Source organism: Macrosteles quadrilineatus, unplaced genomic scaffold (genome assembly GCF_028750875.1).
Source record: "Macrosteles quadrilineatus isolate MER2022 unplaced genomic scaffold, UCM_ALF_1.0 Scaffold_8__2_contigs__length_117827958, whole genome shotgun sequence".
NCBI classification, from domain to species: domain Eukaryota; kingdom Metazoa; phylum Arthropoda; class Insecta; order Hemiptera; family Cicadellidae; genus Macrosteles; species Macrosteles quadrilineatus.
Window position 1 is genome coordinate 94,545,980 of NW_026542601.1, and position 16,821 is coordinate 94,562,800.

General features: G+C 35.9%; 1 protein-coding gene and 1 non-coding gene across 2 annotated transcripts in view; one reads left to right on the top strand and one right to left on the bottom strand.

The window, feature by feature from the left end:
- LOC129001808 (rho guanine nucleotide exchange factor 12) overlaps nucleotides 1-16,821 on the bottom strand; it is a 421,244-nt gene that overhangs the window by 99,342 nt on the left and 305,081 nt on the right. The window contains exons 23-29 of the mRNA XM_054429256.1: nucleotides 11,141-11,212; nucleotides 8,346-8,536; nucleotides 7,018-7,244; nucleotides 5,475-5,668; nucleotides 3,470-3,698; nucleotides 1,047-1,263; nucleotides 59-146 (exon numbers count right to left, since the gene is read on the bottom strand). Coding sequence (XP_054285231.1) covers nucleotides 59-146; nucleotides 1,047-1,263; nucleotides 3,470-3,698; nucleotides 5,475-5,668; nucleotides 7,018-7,244; nucleotides 8,346-8,536; nucleotides 11,141-11,212 — 1,218 coding nt within the window. The remainder of the gene's footprint in view (nucleotides 1-58; nucleotides 147-1,046; nucleotides 1,264-3,469; nucleotides 3,699-5,474; nucleotides 5,669-7,017; nucleotides 7,245-8,345; nucleotides 8,537-11,140; nucleotides 11,213-16,821) is intronic.
- Nucleotides 12,274-12,346, top strand: Trnar-ucg (transfer RNA arginine (anticodon UCG)). The gene has a single exon. It is a non-coding gene; the product is annotated as a tRNA-Arg (tRNA).

A 16,821-nucleotide genomic window follows, 5' to 3' on the forward strand; every position in this document is an offset into this window, starting at 1 on the left:
GATTACACTCACAAATCAATCACTAACAGTTCTAAGAATAGAAAAAGGCTGTACTTACAGTCTTTTCTCTGAATTTGAACTAGCTACGAGGTCGTATATTTGGGCCCCACTCTGTGCTGTGTTGACGAGAAAAAGCGCCTTCTTGTCTGAAATTAAAAACAACACTTAACTTAAATCCTCAATTTGTTAAAACTCCAACTGCCTGTTATCTGCTCATCTACTGACTATCCATTTGAGTAGTGAAGTACCTTTACAGCATGGTCACATTGTCAAGTTAGAGGTGATTGCAGGCTTTAAGTAGCAATGTGTGGCTTACCAGCCAAAGAAACTACCACTGAGCTACTTGCGTTAAGGTAAAGTCAACAGTTATTTGCTGAAAGTACAAACTAAACAATTACTTGGATGGAAACTGGTAATTTTCCAGTAAAAAAACTTGAGGTTAAAAACAATTCTAAAGACCTAAGAAAGTGAATGTTTAGGTACGCTTTGTTTGTTAACCCATTACGAGTTTAGGACAGACTCACTAGCAATTACATAATGTCTAGAGATGAATATTGTCTACATATGAGTTATAGGTCCTCTTCCCCCATATAGTGTTAGCCTCATCAGACTAACCACAGGATAAATTTCTTTTACAGTACTAAAGGGTCTAGTAAAAAATGTCAGACAGCCTTAATTTCTCTCAGATGTAGTAGATGGTGAAAGGATAACAGTTACATGGCGTTTGTTTTTAAGTTAAGGGTCTATATTGATCAACGAAGAATATAACGATTGCAATTTGCTCCAACTATATTCCCAACAGTGCTTCGGGTTATTTGAAAAGTAAGATACAATAATTATAATACGCCTTGTGCCTGACTCTTTCCCATTCAGGTAAGCCTGCTTCCTAGCAGAAGCAGGTATCTTACTTAGTATTTTACTTTTTTACTGTTAAATGCAAGAATTTAACTAGCTTGTGTATACAATTTTTATTCTAGTTCAGTGACAATTGACCTGTATTTCTAGCGTCTTCAATTGATTGCAAGTATGTACTAACGACAACTCACCGACAGCGTTCGGCCTGACGATGACCGTGGACACCCTGATGACAGGACTCAGTGTGGAGCTGTAGTACTTGAGGACGTACTTGTCATCTTGTTTCTGTAGCAGGATGATAATGTCCTCTAGTAGCAGCACATGCAAGTCTATAGGTTTGGGACGGTTGGCTATCCTCCAGTTGAGGGGGCCTTCGTGTATTAGCCTATGTCTCGTCAGGTCTAGATTCTGCAAACATCAGTAGAGTGTTACTCATCATGTTGTACAATAACACTTATCCTTCAGTCATCTCTACCAGAAATAAGCAGTACACCGGTGGGGCACAAGGAAGATTTCTCAGGTGCCGTTTGTCGTCACTAACTGCTGCGTCTGAAGAAACAGACAATTTTATCATTTTTCTATTATTAAATTAAACTGTCATAACCTAACCAAACTAACCAAACGTGCTGATAATGGAAAAATGGAATGAAGGTTTACTAATCTAAAAAATAGTTTTGTTCATAAAATAACATTATAAATGCCTAAAATTCAATTTTATAATTTTTTAATTATTCGAACCCGGTATATTTGGATTATCAGCCCGACACGCTATACACTACACCACCGAGGCCGATGGCTCACAACCGCATCGTTGCGCTAATGGTGTTCCCTCAAAGTGACGTCAGCAGTTAGTGACGTCAAACGGCACCTGAGAAATCTTCCTTGTGCCGTTTTGGTACACACCCTGGTGTTTTGACGTTGTACAAATCCAATCTCAATCTATCTAAAAGCAAAAGGTATAGGAAATAAAAGGTTAAATGCTAAGAAAAACATTTTTCTTATTATGATTCCCTTAAAGGTAATTTGATCACTTATGCAGTTTGACTGTTGATAATATCTAGGGGAAATAGGAGATCGTTGGCTGGTAAATTTGTTTTCACCATAGTGTGTTAGATATCCAACATAGATTAGGGATCATGCAAAGCTACATCATTGAACTGCACAGCCACAAAAGAAGGTTTATTTCTGCCCTCTGTATAGGGCTTGGGGCTGTGCATGGAACATATCCAGCACAACAAGGGGTGGACCAATTCAGAACATGAGTAAAAAGTACTGATAAAATTAGTAGCAGTATAATGCGAACCCAAGACATTGCTAACATTGATTAATTGATAGTCCGTTGCTCTACCAACTCACCAAAGGAACAAGTTTGTAGGGATAACAAAGAAAGGGGGTTTCCGCTGTTGGACTGAGGTATACGATAGAACTCTCTAAATATCCGAACTCCAACAATATAAATCACAGATTATCCAAATCGCTACAGAAAGAATTTTAAAAACTTAAAACCGTAGAGTTTAACTTAAGTGTTAGGACTAAAAATTAAGAGAGAAACCGTGCCTCTGCAAAATCCAAAACCTCTCCTGTTTTTGTCACCGTCTCCCGCGGTCACAGAAAATCATAATCGCCTTCCGCAATAGTGGCAAAAGTGTGAATTTTCCGATACCGAAAACTTGCAGACACAATCTGCAATCAATCATTGTAGTAAAAGCTCAGCTTGAATCAGCTTATTTTCTGCATTACCCCGAGTTTCAATAAAAATCAAACTATCGAAATATTTTATCATCCGCATGTGGTATGATCATAATTGATTCGGATAATTGGACCAATTCATAAACACTCTCATAAAAAAAACAAAAAAAAACATGTATATGGGGATTTGTTCATATAATAAGATCCCCTTGAAAATAAAATCCTATACACCACACAAATTTTAAATTTGTACTAACGCATTATTGATGAGAAATCATATTACTCCCCGGCAGATTTCCTATATGACCATGACATTAATTGACCATGAGTTTATGTTAAATATGACTCAGATTGTATTGTTTTTAATTGTTTTGTCTCTGACATTGCTTCAAGATCTTCATTTACACTTTTTTGCTAACTATTTTGAAATGGTAACTTTCTCTCAATTGTACTCTTCTTATTGTATTTTGTTGTGACTTTTTTGTTTCAGTTTTTATTACTTATTAATCAACCATGCATCTGTTCACCATTGCCTTTGTAATTCAAAATTAATTTTTAGTTTTTGGAGAAAATAGGGGGCAATACATTAGGGGGCAAATGGAAAGACACCTATCTTCCCCCAACAAATCTTTGAAGGCAGTTAACAGCACATAAAAAAAACACACAAAAAAGACCCAATGAAATTGACATTTTGCCCCTGGGATGGAAGAAGTAGAAAATCAGCAGGACCATTCCTACTTCTTTCTTCTGCAGAAACCACTTCTGGGCAAATTATCAAATTGTGTTTTTAACTTTTTTGGTCCTATCAGCCTGAACTCTTTAGACTTACGGTTAGTTGTGTACACATTCCTTCTCCTTTAGTGTATTTTAATTATTTGTGACTACACTCAAGATTCACAGATTTACAAAAGAAAGTAATACTGACTCTGAACTCGTGTGCCATGGCGTGGTCGACCTTGTCAAAGGAGGCTCTGTCCAGTCTTCGTTGTATCTCCGCTAATCTGTACTGGTCCTCTGCCTCCTTCACTGCAGTGTTGACGTAGTTGAGGATCTCTCGACTCCTCTCCTCTGCCCTCGTCACTCTCACTGCCTCCTCCGTCCCAGCCGTTGTATACTTCTCTAGGTTCTTCAGTAGCAGCGGGTATTTGGTTAACCTGCAAGAAAACAGAGGTTAAGTATTCATCCGAAAATACATGTTTAACAATTTACTAATCCCGTGCTTCACAATGCAAAGAGGACGCAAAAGAGAAGAATGTGGTCCTTAAAAAAATATAAATAATTTTACTATTAACCGCAGTAAAATAAAACTCTTTTCATTAAATTCACTAGAGGATTTTAAGACATTAACTAGAATTTGTATGAGAGAGGATAGAAAAATATGTTTATAAGCAAATTACTCTAAACCCAAGTATGTGCACTTTGCGTGATGATAGAAACGAGCCCATACAAATTGAGGGGCATACATTTGATAATACAAACAGTTTTAAATAACTAGGAATAATAATATCAAATCAAAATACTCATGTAGGCTACTAGAGATACAAAGTAAAATAATTTCAGCAAACAAAATGTTGCCATGAATGTAATAAATTGCTTTTATCCCTGCAAATCCATGTACTACAAAACAATAATATGCCCAGTCCTCCTACATGGATCAGAAATTTGGAAATTAATTATAAAACATGAAAAGGTACTCATAGTTTTTTACTGCAAAAAATCAATGGACCTATATGTGAACAAGGAGATTGGAGAAGAAGGCCCAAGATGGGAACTTTATAACAGCACAGATGTAATTGGAGAAATTAAGTGAAGTGTAAATAACATCCCCGCAGTGTGGCGGGGCCGCCGAGGTCCAGTGGACGCTGAGATCTATTCCTAAACGGCCGCGAGAGGCGATGATAATGTCTAAACGGGCCGCGAAAGATGTTCATGATTTTGTCGCGATCGCAAAAACGACGATGAAGTTTCTGTGAATGCAAGAGTGGATGATGTTTCCACGGCTGCGGGAGATGATCGGATTTTTCCCGCGATCGCGGGAGGCAATGATAATGTCCAAACGGCCACAGGAGATGTTCATGATTTTGCCACAATTGCGCAAGACGACGACAACGTTTCCGTGACCACGGGAGGCGATGATAATGTCTAAACGGCCCGGGAGATGTTCATGATTTTGATCGTGCAAAACGACGATGGCATTTCCGTCAATGCAGGAAGGGATGATGATGCCTAATCGGCCATGGGAGATAACAATGAATACAGAACCTTATGAGAAGCAAAACCTCCATATTAAAATAGGCGACGCTACAAAGATTTTTACCAGCGGCAGTTCATGAAGATTTATGTGGGAAGCGCTAGCGTCGCCAGCCAAGTCTTTGTGACCTACCGCTAGCAGCAATCTTCGTAGCGTCGCCTCTTTTAATATGGCGGTTTCACTTCTTTTAAGGTTTATTCATTGGAGATAATCAGAATTTTGCCGCGATCGCAGAAGACCTTACCCATCAAAAGACGCCGGATTACTGGAAAGAGACTACCGTAGATTGTTCAAGCTGCAGGAAGACCGTGTGTGCTACAACTACTGTACAAAAATGTGTCCATCGCTGTTCAGGCTCTTCCTTGCTCGTTACAAGTTCATTTCTGTCCCAACGAACCAGAGCTAAAAGCGCACAGTTGTCCCATAAGCTTGTATCCTCTATATCTTACTTCTTTGTAGAGAAAGTAATTTATTAAAATTAACCACCTTTAAGTTAGACTTTTATGAAACTTAACCGAATTGCTGTCTATTGGGTAGGATGATGAAACAGAAGTCTTTCTTCAATAATTTGGACAACAAAATCGGGTTCATGCATTATTTTAGCTTTTTATATTGTTACTTTACAATAAGTATATTTTAGCCCTCATTAATGAGTTTTGGGTGACAGAAAAGTGCTTACCTAAACATTCCTGAAGGTATGATATCCTTCAGTTGTAACCTTCGACACACAGGATTGCCCTCTGCATCACTCAGGAAACTGTTGAGCTTAGCGTCTTTCCGCCGTTTCTCCTTTAGAGCTTCAAGAGCAATTTGTTGTTTTCTACAAAACACAGCCGCTGCTTCTTGGAAGTGCTCACCGTCTGTGCCTTCAAACTGAACAGAAAATAAAAATTGTAACAGGGATACAAGAATATACATCACAAGCAGATTCATTGAAGCTGTATAGGATATAAATACACAAGATATAAATAGCGTGCTAAAAAACTGGACAAAATAAAAAGGACTTCCACATTTTGCGATTTTTGTTCATTAAACACTGCTTGATTAGTTCCAAGATTTACTTTCAGTAAAACATTAATATAAAGATTTGCTAGACAACAATAGCACTTATAAAATTCCATTGGGTTCATTATTCGAACACAATACACATATCAAAAAATTAAAAAAATTTAATATGGATAGCATTCTGAAGCGGCAAAAAGAGGCTATCACAATTATGCTTAAGCTTAAAAGAGATGATTCGGCAAAAGAACATTTTAAGAAATTACAAATTTTTACAGTTTATGGGCAATATATTTATGAAACAATTCTTATTGCAAAAAAATGAATCTGAGCAGGTAATAAATTCAGTACATTCTTATTATTTCAGGAGGAGAAGAGAGTTTGTCCAGCCTCACAAATTAAAATTTTTGAAAAAAAACCCTCATACGCTGGTAACGAGTTTCTAAAATTTGTCCCTGAATTGATAAAAAAAGAAACAAACCTATCTAAATTCAAGAAAATTCTAAAAGATTATTTAATAAATTTAGCATTATATTCTTTTGAGGAGTTTTCCACCTCCCATATACAGTAGAACTCCGATTATCCGAATCAATAGGGACCAGACCCCATTCGGATAATCAAAAATTCGGACAATCGGAGTTTTACCGGAATTCCGGGAATTTTAAAGAAAAATCCTCATTTTTGGTACTAAGTGAACTTTTAATTAATGATAATTTAAATTTGAACATTTTTACAGTTTACAATGCTCGTAGTACAAGTGTTCTATACATGTTATTAAGTCAATAGTGTTCCATCAAAGTCCAAAATTGGCTAAATGTGTTTAATAACAATTCTTTGATATTTTGCAAAACTTATTACTGTAGCCTAGCTTTACGTTTTTAAAATTGTTGAAATAAGCGATTCGGATAATTGGAGATTCGGTTAATTGGAGTTCGGATAATTGGAGTTCTACTGTATAGATATAGTATTTTTATTTTAAGTATCCTGACACTATTCACTGTACCACCTATGTACATGACTTATGATGAATAAAGATGTTTGAATATGAATATGAATATACCTTTGGTGAAAATTAAACAATAGTGGCATGTCTAAATTAATTCTCTTGGAAGTCTTCCCATCAAGATTCTTATGTACCATACAAATAATTTACATTCACATCCCATGGCACTAAGAGCACAGTAGATATGTTATTAAGTTTAATGGAGTAAGAAACTTACCATACTATACAGAAGATCGCCAATCTCGCCGATGACGGGACCTTCTTTACGTTTGGCCTTCATGCTGTTGTTGAACCTGGAGTGGATTTCCAGCATCTCCTCTAGGTTGCTGAACAACAGCTGAATCTGTTCCTGGGGCAGGACCTGCTGCTCCTTCATAGGCCTGTAGAATACTCTGTCTAGCACCTTGAGTCCCCTCACATGAGATCTCTCAGTCATGAACAGTTCTGTAAAAGAACGTACATATTACTGAACAACAGCTGAATCTGTTCCTGGGGCAGGACCTGCTGCTCCTTCATAGGCCTGTAGAATACTCTGTCTAGCACCTTGAGTCCCCTCACATGAGATCTCTCAGTCATGAACAGTTCTGTAAAAGAACGTACATATTACTGAACAACAGCTGAATCTGTTCCTGGGGCAGGACCTGCTGCTCCTTCATAGGCCTGTAGAATACTCTGTCTAGCACCTTGAGTCCTCTCACATGAGATCTCTCAGTCATGAACAGTTCTGTAAAAGAACGTACACATTACTGGATCATCTTCCAAAGATCCAAAATCAGAAGATCCAATAGTTAAATAGCCGATTGGTTCATCCGAAATCGGAAGATCCAACGTTTATATTGCAGATCGGATGATCCAAAGATCGGTAGATCCAAAAGTACAGTTATAACCAGAAGTACAATACCGATCGGCAATATAAACTTTGCATCATCCGATTTTGGAACTTGTGAAATGCTCCCATATTACTGAACAACAATTCAATCTGTTCCTGGAGCAGGACACATAAGACCGGCTCTGCTAAAAACAAAAGAACAAAAAAATAAAAATACAACAAATCTAAAAACTGAACTATTATTTAAAAATATGCATTAGAATGCTTGCAAGATTTATTATTCAATATCTGTAAGGGAATATTATGAAACAAAAAGTTACTTGCTCAAGAGATCAAGTAGGACTGGTATTGATCAAGAATCAATGGTACAACTTTTTGTAAAAAGTACAGTAGGTCTTGTAGTTACACGCACATTGTTGACAGACACTTATACGTAAGTGCTGACATTTAACCCTCATTGCAGACAGCCATCCTTAGAACATTTCACTGTTATTGTTGTCAGGATCTACTACTAAAACACAACTAGAAGTGAAGTACTTGCAACCGGTTGCAGATAAATAATACTCTAAAAGATGAGGAAAAAATGTGCCATAAGTAATAAGTTTACATCTTTAATGCGGTCATTACCAGAAGAACTAGTTTGTAGCGTACTTGACTGTGGAATCCTTACTTGTGTTGAGAAGATAAGATTTGTTAACCGAACAGTAGTCCCTTACCATTGATAACTTCCTGGCGCTTGATCTCGTGAGGTGTCAGGGTCCTGAGAATGTCCTCTGGGACAGTGTTTTTCCAGTCAGGAGGGTCGACCACGTCCGCCTCTGTATCACTGTCCCATGGTGTCACTTCACCCCCTGGCCCTCTCCCTCCACTCACAGCTTCCAGCGAGTTGCTCGGGCTGTCCAAGCTTCTGTCAAACAGTCTCAACGTTAGCTATAGGGAGAGGTAGCATTGACTTTTTGGACATTGAAGTAGATTTTCCATCCATATAGACCTGTTTTGTAGCCAAATTTATAGACAAACGGAACTTAGTTGAATGAACTTCTCACAGAGTAACTTACAGTTTAAATCGTTTTTTGCCATAGTTTGTGATAGAGAAATTGTTTATGCAACAAAAAAGATGCCACAACTTACAAACAGTAGGTAGTCTTATATTTGAATTGAGTGAAAAATTTATGTATTATGACAGAGGTTCAATCGAGCCACAATCGGACATGCTGTGGTTAATTACTTAATTGTATTACAATGTGTTTATTTATTTATTTTTTGCAACCCAAGTATTACAAGTATTGTGCTTATATGTTGGTCTCCCTGTTTTCTTTACTACATACATAGTTATCAACGATGTTTGTTTGGTGTCATTGGGAATTTATTGTAAATAAGACTCAACCATAATGTTTTCACAATCACAGAGAACGTATTGTATCTGTATGTCTATGTGTTTTTGTCTAATACGGATCCAGTTTCCAATTTGTACATATCAATAATTGTTAATTTATTAGGTACTAGAATCACACCTGGAAACATAAATTCCAAACCTTGTACAAAACCAATTCTCCAAACTTTTGACCTTGAGAAATAGATGGGATATCTTCAGTATCCAATAATCAATGATAACATCTACTGCCACCATCTTTTCTTTAACTATATCTGTTTTTTAAACATACAGGGTGAATAAAAAGTCAAGACCCCCCCCCTCTAATATTTTTCCAAGTAAATATAAAGAGATATCCTTTTGGTGGTCGAGCAATCTTAGCAGGAAGTTTCATTTTATCATTTTGAAATTTTTGAGTGTCGTCCCAAAAGGGGGGATTTGGGGGGCAACTCAAATATTTTAAATGTAAACCCCCTTCAAGTGACACCTCATTTTGAAGTGTTTGCAAAAACTTAAAGAATGGTGAAAACTAGAGGTCGCTATCTATTCTCTATCCAAAATGGTAGCCCGTCAAATGTTGTGGAAAATCAACGGTAAAATTTTTAATATTGGCTGCCATTTTGGATAGAGAAGAGATAGCGAGCTCTGGTTTTCACCATTCTTTAAGTTTTTGTAAACACTTCAAAATGAGGTGTCACTTGAAGGGGGTTTACATTTAAAATTTTTGAGTGTCCCCCAAAAGGGGGGATTCGGGGGACAACTAAAAATGTTTCAATAGAAACCCCTATCAAGTGACACCTCATTTTGAAGTGTTTAAACAAACTTAAAGAATGGTGAAAACCAGAGCTCGCTATCTCTTCTCTATCCAAAATGACAGCCAATATTAACAATTTTACCATTGATTTTCCACAACATTTGACGGGCTACCATTTTGGATAGAGAAGGCATAGCGACCTCTAGTTTTCACCATTCTTTAAATTTTTGTAAACACTTCAAAATGAGGTGTCACTTGAAGGGGATTTACTTTTAAAATATTTGAGTTGCCTCCCAAATCCCCCCTTTTGGGGGGACACTCAAAAATTTCAAAATGATAAAATGAAACTACCTGCTAAGATTGCTCGACCACCAAAAGGATATCTCTGTTAATTTACTTGGAAAAATTTTAGAGGGGGGGTCTTGACATTTTATTCACCCTGTATAATATTTAAGTACGAACTATATAAAAATAAATAAAATAGCTTTAAATAAAATAGTTGAAGCTGTATACAGAATCACCAGCTTTACAGTCCTTAAAACAGTATAAATGACTGTCTATAAAGCAACCAATAAAGCATATAATGTGTCAGGATGCTGTGAAAAGCCTTCCTTTACCCTGGGGAAAAACACTCCCGCCTCATCAAAGTTTCATTCTCTACAGCCCCCGCCCAACAACCAGGCTCACTCAGCTACTAACTGACATTACTTATTCAACAATTATTTATAGTCTCTGTCCCAATAGATCTTGGTTAGCGGTAATGGCATTTACAATCATTTCCAATCAGCCACTAAGGTATATGATGTAAAACAAGATAATTATAACAAACTAAAAAATCTGATTTAAATTTTGTTTTAATGCATTTTTATAAAACAAATTATTATGCTATACTACACCACACAAAATTAAAATGTGTTGATAATAATTTTAACAGAGTGTGATTTTATTTTTTTATGACAGAAAAATCAATAGGTATTTGCATTGTATTAATGTTTTAAGGAATTCAGATTTTATGGAAGAACTATTATTGAAGCCTTGATGGTAAGATCAAGATCTGAGATCACTGTATTTTTCCCATTTACGGTACCCAGTGACAGGAACACACTGTTCCTTAAAATTGATACACAGAGTTTCTACAATTTACACCAATTGTGTATAATGTATTGCCATATTTTTCAATGAGTTTGTAAACTGAAGTAATAACTGGCTGACAGAAGGAAGAGGTGTTGTAGCTAAACATCGGTTTTAATGTTTTTCCAATTGTAAAGCCTATTTATTTAAAAACTGTTTAAAGAATATTTCTTGCAAAAAAGTTGCTTACAAATTTAATATTTTTTTAAAATCATGTTAATACTAACTGTTATATTGTTAAATTTCATACTAACCTCGTAGAAAGACTGGAGTTTGATGAGCTACCAGAGTGATAGGACAACGCCTGATTCTCCACGTCAACATCACTGAAACAAAACACAAGTCATGTAGAGAATCGGAATTTGCAGAGTTCAAAAATGCTAACAGAAAAAAATAGCTGATTTAATACAGTATACAGTAAATTATATATGAAATGTAGATGCAACCAACTCCTATTTTGAGATCCATTGCTGATGGATTATGGGTAGGAGATAGTACTAAACAGGGTATGCATTGGTGCATAAACAGTTATCTTTCGCAATGATATTAAACATTCAACACCCGGTTTCCTGAACGGATTTAATAAAATTTTAATCTATAGAACTTGTTTCTCAACAACTTTTCATCTTTGATTAAGTCATTTTGACAAGTATTAAAGTTATTTTCAATACAAAAATCATTTAATTAAAATTGGATTGTCCCAAGTAGCTTTGGCCTATTAAGTTAAAATCATTTAGAAAAGATTCAATTGGTAAATTATTTATTCAAGCCACTGATTGAAAAGAAGAATAATGAAAATAGTAGCCTTCAAAATGATAATAACTTTTCCTATCTTAAAAATTTTGAACATGATTTACGTGGGTGTGCGCATTAAGTGGCACTTTTGTATTTATAGCAGCAGGACAGTGTAAAAAATTACTTTGAACATTCTTCTGGCGAAGTTATCTGCCATAAAGTATTCTGTGCAGGCATGAATAGTAGTTACCGTATAACATTTTTCTGACCAAAAAATATTAATTTGTATTACGATTCCCAATTATAAGGCTGACACAATTTTGTTTTTAAATTGATGATATAACAAATCCTATATTTTATAGTATTTTCTAACTATTCATAAAAAAAACTCAAAAATGTACATTGAAAATCCAAAATAACAGTAGCCAACTTAGATTAAGCTACCCCTAACCCTAAATTCATTTATTTTATAAAATTTAAACAAATTAATAAGTAATGTAAATTATCATAATTTAACAAATTTAAGGAAATACAAGAATAATAATTAATGACATAAAAATGCAATTAACTATCATAGATCTGAGCAATGGAATTATGGTTAATTGATAAGAAGTAAGGGGGGAATGGCGCAATATAACACCCTCACATCACCGACCGTGTGGCCTAACGGATAAGGCGTCGGACTTCGGATCCGAAGATTGCAGGTTCGAATCCTGTCACGGTCGACCAAAACTTTTTGTCACTTTATTTTATCATATTTTGATCTTGTTACAAATCTACATTGATATTTTCATTAACTGATATCACAACTCTAATAACTGCTCATTTTTATAATTTGTTCTAAAGACTACGTTACACAGCACAAATTACAGCAAACCTTTTTTTTTGTATAAAAAATTTGAAAATTTACATACATTATTTTGCGTAATGTGCTGTCATTCACTGTTTAATATCATACACTAAAATAATATAAATATGGACATAACATAAAACATTTAGAAAATGTCAAACCCAATACGCTTAATGTAAAAGCAAAATTTGGCTGTGTTAAATGTTTTTTTTATTTCTTTTAATTTTGTTGTAAATTAAATAATTAATATACCTATTTAATGATGAACTAACTTGCAAATGTTGAAAACAGAAACTCGAATCTTGTATACGCAAATTTTGTTCAAGCATTTTAACAGTGACGATTCCTGTAATTTGTTGAGTACCAGTTGAGGACCTTCAAAGATAAGTTTATTAATTGTAAATGCCATTGCCGTTAAAAATAAAAATAAGTAAAAATGAAATAAAATTCCAATACAGCGCTTAGAATGTCTACTCTTAATGATAAATACTAAGCAAATCTATATATTTAATAACTGTACTACACAATAGGAGTAGATATTGGAACATGTTGAAAGACATATTTTTTATGTTTGGGTATAAAAATATTTATTCAAATAAATAAATGTTGGAAAAATAGTAAAAACAACTAAACTAAAATTTCTTTTAAAATTCTGTTACAAAAATCGTCGACACGCTCTGCTTTACGTACGAGTTTAGTGTATTTCAACCCAATTTTATAAGCAATACCACACCGGCGACATGACGGCATAATCAAAAGTAATTCCAAAACCCGCCATGACGGTGTACGTCACTACGTTTCTCCCGCAGTTAAAATAACTCTGCTTTAAATTTAGTATCAGACTCGCCGGGATCGCCCGTCATGTGTCTTAGCATATTAACCCTGGACTTACACGCATTCCGAGCGTGCGAGTTTCCCGAAAACACTGAGGAATTTTGTATTTCCCCTCTTTTTAGTTCCGATGCCGTTTCAGGTAGGTATTCATGACACACAATGTATGGGGTGAGATTTTTAAAGGGGTTTTTAGTGCCGGAGCACGTGGAAAGAGCCCAAAATTTTAATCCTAAAAAAGTTTCACTAATCTTAAGCATGGAAAGAGCCCGGGTCTCCACAGGTACCTGAGGAGGAGGACGCTGACTCGTGTTCTGAAATAAAGTTGTGTTTGGTTGGGTTAGGTTAGGTTAGGTAAACAGACTATATCTTTTAGTAATGTAAATATCTTTTATTAATATATTTTAAATAATGTATCTTTTAACATTGTATCTTTTAATATTGTAAATAAATTCATGTATTTAAACTGTGTTATTGGTTCTTTATCCTTTGAAGACTCGTTGTGAAAGTTCTAGGAAGAGCCCGGGCTCTTTTCGCACCGTCCTGGGAGGGACCTTGGTCCGGGCGCTTTTCAAGCGTCTGCCTGAGTTTTTGGGCTCTTTTCATGTGCGCCCTTTAGTGCATATCTCTGTAGTCTACTCGATATTTTTTTTGCTAAACGATTTCAAGAAAAATTGTCTGGGTGATCAAAGGGTTGTAATCCTCGCCCTCGTGTCTGACGTTCGCTGGTTCACTTCTGAGCGGAATCGAATATGAACCCATTTTGTCACTTATGATTAGGCTATCAATGAATAGTGTATTATAATGTAAGTGTTGGATAGTAAGAAGATCAGGGCCTAGACTGTTCCCTTAAAAATAACGAAAAATGACAGTTGAGATGAAAAAGGAATACAAAATGAATAAACAAATAATGCAATTACGTTTGTCTGAATGTCGACAATATAAGCAAAGAACTACACAATCTGCTAAACATTAAGAGCATTTTTCATAAGCTCGCAGTGAAGTTATTAGGTACACTTAATTAAAGCTTTTCCCACTCGGATATACAATTTTACGATGTTTTAAAGAAACCTCGAAGTGTTACACATAGACGTTACAATTTTTCTTTAGTTTTTGGGTAAAACCTCTCTGATTTCGTACCGTATTTCTTTTTTAATAAAATGCACAGAGAAGATTTCCGTTTATTAACATGTAGCTTGACTAAATAATTTCAGCATTTCAATTATTACATGAGAATGCGTACCTAAGTCGCCATTTCAGAATAAAGTATTTAGTACGGTATATAGAAGAAATAACAAATGTGGTAGTGGTAGACCAAGAGACGACGGAAATACCAGAACATTGGCAAACACTTTGTGACGCTTCCTTATCAGGCTAAATGATCGGAAGAACAGTGGAAGATTTAAAAAAGTATAACCTCACAGAGACCACAATGTTAATTTACTAACATTATGTTTGTTTTGTTTTAAAGATTATAGTAATAATTAAAGCTGATACAAAATTAAACTGTATTCAGCGAAAGCCCCAAAGAGTCCCATAATTCACAGTTTCGTCCCTTTATCTGTGAAGACTAACTTGTTGAGAACTGAGAACTTTCACTTCCTAGTACACGATACAAAGGCCAACAAGAACCAGGTATTCTATGGTAGATATAATGCAATCAATGACAGAACGGCAGAATTTCATATATACCTGCTGAACTGGTACAAATTTGCCAAATTCACTAAATAATCACTGTGCCAAAGTTTGCTGTACTAAACAATTCACAATTCTTCTACAGCGTTCTAGTGAGAAAATTGAAGGAGGATGCGAAAAGGTTGGGGAGGAAGGAAGGATGAGGAAAAAAGGATGGGGATAATGGAATGAGGATGATGAGATGGACGGGTGAAAGAGGACGAGAAAAATATGAGGAAGAAGAAGGGAGAATAAGAGCCGACGGGGAGAATGGATGATGTGAGAGGTGCTGAGGGGTGCGAGAGGAGGATGGAAGCAATGTTGTTGCTATCGATGCAATGTCAAATAATTGGCATCTGTCGTCGCCAGCTTGTATTGTAAACAAACACAGAATCACCAACACTGACGTTATACGTCGCTGCTCTAGACCAAACCCGCTTTGTTCTGGCGACATCCTACCAAACCCACTCGTTGGTTTGAGGTCATTGATAACTCCGCGTCCCGGGAATCAGGAGACGTCTCATCAGACCGCCATATCACACATGGACACTGCCCACCAAACTACTGATATCAAGTCTGCTGTGAAAGCATTGGTCAGTTTTTACGGGATATCTATCTAACTGTCAAATTCGTAAAGATCTTAAAGACTTAGTCCTAACATTCTAGTCTTAGTCTAAGTCCAATACATGTATGTCAAACACATTTAAAAAATCCAAACCAACGATAAAAAAACATTGCCTGAGGTATAAAAAATTAAGTTGTCAATAAGTTAGAGAATACTCATTTAATTAAAAAAAACCTGGTTATGCATTTTGCTATAAAAAACAAAAAAAGGTAAATAACTCGTCATTTCCACAAACGTAATTCATATTTAAGGTTATTGATCAAATTCTATATCCTGCTTATAGGTAGCCAGTCAGACCTTTTTTGGGGAGGGGGAGAGGGGACTTGCTGCTTCAACTAACTTTATAGATATCAGTATATTTATTAGTTTACGTGTTTTAAACGATATTTTTTTAACTTCTGATGATGAATTATCTACATTCTTCCCAACTATTTAATTAAAATATCCGATAACAAACGGACAAATCGACAGTCTATTATAGCTACGATTTCATCGATTATCCCCTACCCAAGCAAGACCTCCTTTCTTTGGCAACCCATGGACTGCTCAGTATGAGTTCAGCAAACTCTACAGTCTTTTCGTGATAATTAATTCACACAAATAATGGTGAGATTTCCTCTAGAGTGGGTGTCGTTGGCCAGTCGCCTGCTTGGTATCAATTTGTTGCCGTCTCACAACAGACGCTAGCGGTAAATCCACAAGCGTCCTCGACGTCACGACGCTTATACAGCTGTTTGTTACACTCATATCATAAGCTAAACTATTTGTTGTCACTTCACAAATATTCCTGTTTTTCTATGTTATAATATCACACAAGGAGTAATTTTGTGCCGATGCGCAAAAAAGTGGGGGTTTCTCTGGCAATGTTTCGACTTAAAACTCTTCCGGCAAAGACTCTTTTTTTTATTACGACGCCGCATATTTTACGTTTTTGTAAGGGAACGGTCCAAACAATGGTATTGTTTAACGTAGACCTTTTCGCTGATAGACTAATGATTAATAATTGATAGCACAATGACAAACGACTGGGTCCAGAATCACCCTCGTTTCTATCGAACAAAACTTGATGATAAAACGTCAAAGAAAGGTGCAATTACCACACAGAAAAAAATCTATCTAGATATCTACTGGAATATGGGGTTTTGTTTCTCTGCTAAAATGACCACGTAGCAATTTTCATTGTCTTGCATACATTTCAGGAACAACACAAACCTACAAGT